The following is a 6,121-nucleotide window of genomic DNA, read 5'->3' as shown; positions in this document are numbered from 1 at the left end:
ACGAAGGTTCCGCAAAAAAAGGTAGATACTTATTATCTATCAATCTTTTGTTATGCATACTATTGACATGAACACATTGTCTCGCAAAATAATATTTTCACATGCAAGATAGAAATAAGATGGGCCAAATCATATGGCAAGTGCTAACTAATTTTAAACTATATATTTTCTACTTTTGGAGAACTTCTAGTTGTCAAGTGGATGAAAAGTGGATGAAAAGCTATGTAAAGTGTTAAAAAAAGAACAATTAGAACTCTAGAGTATAAGTGTTGGATGTATGAAGTACATTATGATAAAATTAACTAAGAGATCCATTTTATTTGATACTTTTTTTTTATATTCTGAACAAAAAACTAACTAAATAAAATCTAAGTTGCGCTCTTACAGGTTTCTCATGTGGAACCATAAAAATGATTCATAATTTATATTTTACGTACATCAATAATTATTCATTCATTTGCCCGATACCCAAAGTGTACAATCCAAGGCATAGTACCAAGCTTACGTCTCTCTTGATCAAGCTAGGGCTAAGAACAACCTTCCTAAGGAAGATGTATAAGTTAATCAAATAGAAATTCAATATAGACCCACCTTCCGATTCTCTCCTTGATGTCCAGGCAATATGGAAAGTACCACTTAAATTTCTTCTCAATTAACGATCACACTTTCAAGATTTTATTAATGTATGACCAACCATCTTTCAAGCATATAATTCCACCTGTTCTACTTATTAAACAAATATTATAAGAATGATCAGCTGATTTCTTTTTTTTTTTTTTTTGGGGGGAGGAGGGGGGAGGGGGGTATCATCAACTCTCGATATATATTATACATATAATGAGAAGTAGCTATCTAGTTAATATTAGAAAGAGTTATCAAAGATTAGGCTTTCTTAGTTTGGGGATAATGGAAAGAAAAGGAGCGGAGATTTTCTCTAGTCCTCGTACGCTACTGTCCCATACACGATGTCCCAATTTTCTAACCATAGCACTCTTCCAAAAAATTGTCCTCAAATAACTATATTTTAACTCAATGAATAAAAATACATCATCCCTTATTTTCTTGCTTTAATAACATAGCAGACTGACATTCCTACTTAGGGTGTGTTTGGTACGAAAGAAAATGTTTTCCTATAAAATGTTTTCATGAAAAATGAGTGGTTTTATCACTTATTTTCCCTTGTTTGGTTGGTGAGTGAAAAACAATTTCTGAAAATATTTTCTAGTGTTTGGTTAGAGAGTAGAAAATATTTTTTTAGGAAAATATTTTTTTATGCTACTCTCCTCACCCTTTTTCCCCAAGTCCCCGTGTTTACTTGCCCCCTCCCCCACCCCTCTCCAGATACCCAACGTTTTCAAGAATCTATTTTCTTTAACAATTTAATTATTCTTCTAAAAATTTACACAAATACTCTATAACTATAAAGAAAATACTCTTTTTTGTTGAAAAAGAAAGTATTCTTATAACATGAAAATAAAGTAATCATTTTATTGAAATAAAAGAAAATACCTTTTCTACATCATGAAAAGAAAATACTCATTTTGTTGAAATGAAAAAAAATATTTTTTCTATATCATGAAAAGAAAATACTTTTTTTATTGAAATGAAAAAAAATATTTTTTCTATATCATGAAAAGTGAGTACTTTTTTTTGTTAAAATGAAAAAAAATACTTTTTTATATCATGAAAAGAAAATACTCATTTGTTGAAATGAAAAAACAAATCTATCTATAACATGGAAAGAAAGTACTATTATAACATTTTTATTTAGGGTGGGGGTGGGGATCGAGGGTGGGGGTAGGGTAGGGTGGGGTAGGGGTGTGGTGAGTTAGGTGGGGGTGTGGGGTGGGTTGGTGGGATGGGAAATAGAGTGGAAGATTGAAAAAGAGTTTTGGAAAATATTTTTTCATTCTCTTAATAGGAAAAACAATTGGAGGAAAATGGGTTCAGGAGTAAAATATTTTTCAAAACATTTAAGCCAACCAAATATGAAAAAATTGAAAAATATTTTTCGAAAAATATTTTCCTTAATACCAAACACACCCTTAATGTCGATCAATTATAGGAAAGGCCCTAATGAAACAAGGTGCCCAGGTTTTGCAATACATAAAATAATGGATCTTCCACGGATGAAGAAATCTCTGTACATACACCTAGTACATTAATTTGTCAAATTCCTATCATTAGACGTTCTCTACTATATATCATTCCTTCGGCTAAATAATGATTTCTATAGAACACCTTAACAACCAGATTAAACTGCCTAGTTTCCTACTTGTATGTCCATAATTTCTAGTAAAAATTCAACTTCGCCGGTGGTTAATGGGATTTCAGTTTATGTTACTCGCAGAAACTGCAATTGACAGCTGTATATCACATGCTTAAAACTCTCTGTCTATGTTAATTTTTAATTGCAAAAGCCAAAGAAGTCACGAGAGAAGAAGACTCAGATCCTGAATTCTGAGCCATGAAGTAAGAGTCTTTCACACACACACACATCAATTAAAATACAATTTTTAGAGCCTGTTGCACGACATAAGCATCGGTCGCATCAACGCACAAGCTTTTCTATTAACAACAAAAAATCCTCAAGGAAGCTTAAAATAATCAATTTAAAGCGTGTCTGTGTCAGCTTAGATAGCTAGTTGTCGTGCTTACAGTCAGGCGATAAATATTCTAAACAAAAGAAATCCACTTTTGCAAAATATCTAGGGCTCAAAGTAATAATATTATAATAACAATCTACCGGAGGTAATCATCTCCTTCAGATAAATACAACACAAAATAGAGTAATTTCTTTGTTTGGAAAAAGAAAAAGAAGAAGAAGGAACCTGTTAGTACTGGAGAATTCAAAGAGGCGTCCACGGCTAGAGAAGACGATGACGCCGACACGCCTGTTCGTCTTCTTACTAATTATGGTACACACGCCTGTTCGTCTTCTGTATAATTCACCTTGCTTTGGATCTCAAATTTTTTGATAGTGGTAATTTGGGTGAATTTAAAGTGGGGGAAAGAAGGGGGGAAGGGACGTATTTGGAACTAGCCAATGAAGGTGCGACACGTGGAGACAAACGGTGATGGAGGCGTGCTGATAAAGGATATTAGCGGTGATTGGTTGAGGAAAACGGTCCTGATAGGTCACCGAGACGGTGCTCTTGAAATAAAGTAACTAGAAAAAGTCGATAAAGTAAAAAAGTAACGGGAAAAAAATATCTTCCTTGAAATTTTTATTTCCCTAAAATGGGATTACCTTTCAAATGAATCTATCTTCAATTGGTTAATAATGCCGGTCACTGTCGTTAGGAGTCCGGAACAAAAATATAGTTCTTTTGAATTCAGAGAACCAAAATATGTGAAAAAAAATTTGGGGACCATAACTTATATAGCGCGGTATTTCACCGCACTATATCTTAACAGCATATTTGTCCGTTAATGTATAGCGTGGTGAAATACCATGCTATACTTGAACTCAAATGGGTGGGAAGATATAGCGCACATATGTATTGCGCTATACGATAGCGCTCTATATATGCACGCTATACCTACACAAACAAGCATGCCAACTTCTTCCCCAAACAAAACAGAACGCCCTTGCATGTTTTGCAAACTGTGCTGCTGCTTGAGCAGTAGAGGTAGCATCCTTAAATTTAGTGTTCCAATTCTACTTGCCAACAGAAAAATTACCATTACCATCTCCAGGAAATGATTGCCCATGTTCCAACCTTTCATCCTTCAAACCTAAGTGGCATGAACCACCATCATCAACACAATATTGCCTTGAAAGTTCTACAACAGCTCTGGCAGCTAGGCTTACCTGTTCTGCAAACTCAGCCGCTGCTTGAGAAGCAGAGGTAGCATCCTTAAATTTCAAGTTCCAATTCTGCTTGCCAATAGAAAAATTACCATTACCATCTCCAGGAAATGCTAGCCCATTTTCTAACCTTTCATCCTTGAAACCGAAGTGACATGAACCACCATCATCAACACAATATTGCCTTGAAAGTTCTCCAACAGCTCTGGCAGCTAGGCTTGCATGTTCTCCAAACTCAGCCGCTACTTGAGCAGTAGACGGAAACAAATACTCGCTTGGAGCCCACCGGTCCCACAAAAGTATAGATTCTCTGTCTCACATCCTAGCTAAGGCGTTATCTCGTAGTGGGTTGCTCATTTCGGCTCCAAATTACAAAATCTTCAAATTTCCAGAAAATTAAAATCGAGGTATTCCGACTTAGTTTTTGTTAAAAACTCATGTATAAAAAATACCTATTAGCTGTTTTTTACTGTACTCTGTATTATTTTTATGATTGTTTTGCGATTTAATTAATTTGTTATTTTTTTATCCGGATTATATTATTAGTGTGCTAAAAAAATTAGTAAAATAGAGGAGTTGTTATTAGTTGTTAGAAACAATGTTAATTAGTTAATTTTTATTGTGGTATATATTTTTTTGTTATTATTTTGTGATTAAATTAATTTATTATTTTTATCCGATTTAGATTATTTATTTGCTAAAAGACTAGTAAAATAGATAAATTATTATTTTAGGAATAATTAACCTTATTTTGATGTTATTGTTGTACATATATGAATATGTGACCTTATTTACCAAATCTTGTGCCCTAATGTAGTGCTCGTATTTTTAATGCAGTGCCCTTTTAGCGTAGTAAAATGTAGTGTACTTTAGCATAGTATCTTTGTAGTTATTGAAATTAATCATTTAATTATCTGTTAAACCCAAAAATATCTGAAAAAAGCTAATAGTTCAAACATAAAATTTCTCGAATTCTAGTCAACAAACGTAAGAAAATAACATTAAAAAATAACAATATTTGTCAAACTAAGTATTGTTATATGAATATTTAATAATTAAATCCTTTATAGTTATGAAAATTAATTATTTAATTTTATTATAGTCAAACATAGGCGAGTAACAAACAAACATATAAAATAATAAACCAACATATAAAATAATAGACCTGTTGAGTGATAAATTGGGAAAAGTTTTTCATCATGAACACAAGAATATTGGATACCTTGGTACAACTGGGCCTCAAATATCGAGTCCGGAACCAAATTGTGGTTCATTTGGACTCACACTAAGTATTGTTATATGAATATTTAATAATGAAATCTTGTATAGTTATGAAAATTAATTATTTAATTTTATTATAGTCAAAAATAGGTGAGTAACAAACAAACATATAAAATAATAAACTAATATATAAAATAATAAACTAACATACAAAATAATAAACTAACATATAAAATAATAAACTAACATATAAAACAAGAAACAAACATATTAAATAGTAAACTAACATATAAAATATTAAAGACGTTCCGCTTGTACAATGAAAAAGAAAAATACTTTAATTAATATTGTTCAATTTATAGTAGTCGTCATGGAGGTTCCGCTTATGCATCCTGGACCTGCCTCGCTAGAGCTACTCTTGCTACAGGCCGAGCATAGTTCTTCGTACATATGGGAGGGGCAGTTATTGGCCCAGACATTCCGTGCTAGACGAGTAGACGATATGTGGGACTTTCTTAGGGCCCACCATCTCCATCGCCGTATAGTCAGACGCCTTGAGGATACGGGTTTCTATAGGATTATTGAGATCGGCCGGTTGCAGCTGGATTGGTCGTTGATCACGGCTTTGATAGAGCGGTGGCGACCGGAGACGCACACATTTCATTTACCCATTGGCGAGGCTGCTATCACACTTCAGGACGTGGAGGTTCTGTATGGGCTGCCGGTTGATGGACGTACCATTACCGCATGCTCTCAGAGATTATATGGGATTGCAGTACCTGGAGATGTTGCAGCGGCTCACCAGTTTTCAGCCAGCGGAGGAGGCTGCATTTGTTGGGACTAGTCGTCTGCAGTTGACGCTCGTCCGGCTGCATCTGGAGGCGATGCATGCGGACATTACGTCCCGCTGCTCTACTGAACTTATAAGGAACTAGTAACATTTCAAAAATTTCACGAATGTCAAATCAAGGATTGGTTCCTTCAATGCCCAAGGAGAAGGAATTCAGAGGCGGAGCCACGATATGAAGCTTATGAGTTTGGAATTCTAATATTTTTAAGCTATTGGATTCTACATTAATAATTTATGTA

At 34.1% G+C, this 6,121-nt stretch overlaps 1 protein-coding gene across 1 annotated transcript; it reads left to right on the top strand.

The window, feature by feature from the left end:
* The first annotated feature begins 5,402 nt into the window (after positions 1 to 5,402).
* LOC142169657 (serine/threonine-protein phosphatase 7 long form homolog) lies at positions 5,403 to 5,876 on the top strand. Its single transcript, XM_075231553.1, has one exon. It carries the CDS (start codon positions 5,403 to 5,405, stop codon positions 5,874 to 5,876), a length of 474 nt encoding a protein of 157 aa, XP_075087654.1.
* The last annotated feature ends 245 nt before the right edge of the window (positions 5,877 to 6,121 follow it).

The sequence above is a fragment of the Nicotiana tabacum genome, chromosome 15, assembly GCF_000715075.1.
Source record: "Nicotiana tabacum cultivar K326 chromosome 15, ASM71507v2, whole genome shotgun sequence".
In the NCBI taxonomy this organism is placed as follows: domain Eukaryota; kingdom Viridiplantae; phylum Streptophyta; class Magnoliopsida; order Solanales; family Solanaceae; genus Nicotiana; species Nicotiana tabacum.
This window is presented reverse-complemented; position numbering and strand designations above follow the sequence as displayed.

Excerpts from the sequence above, each read along its gene's own strand:
- LOC142169657 (XM_075231553.1), top strand. The coding sequence starts at position 5,403 with ATGGAGGTTCCGCTTATGCATCCTGGACCTGCCTCGCTAGAGCTACTC.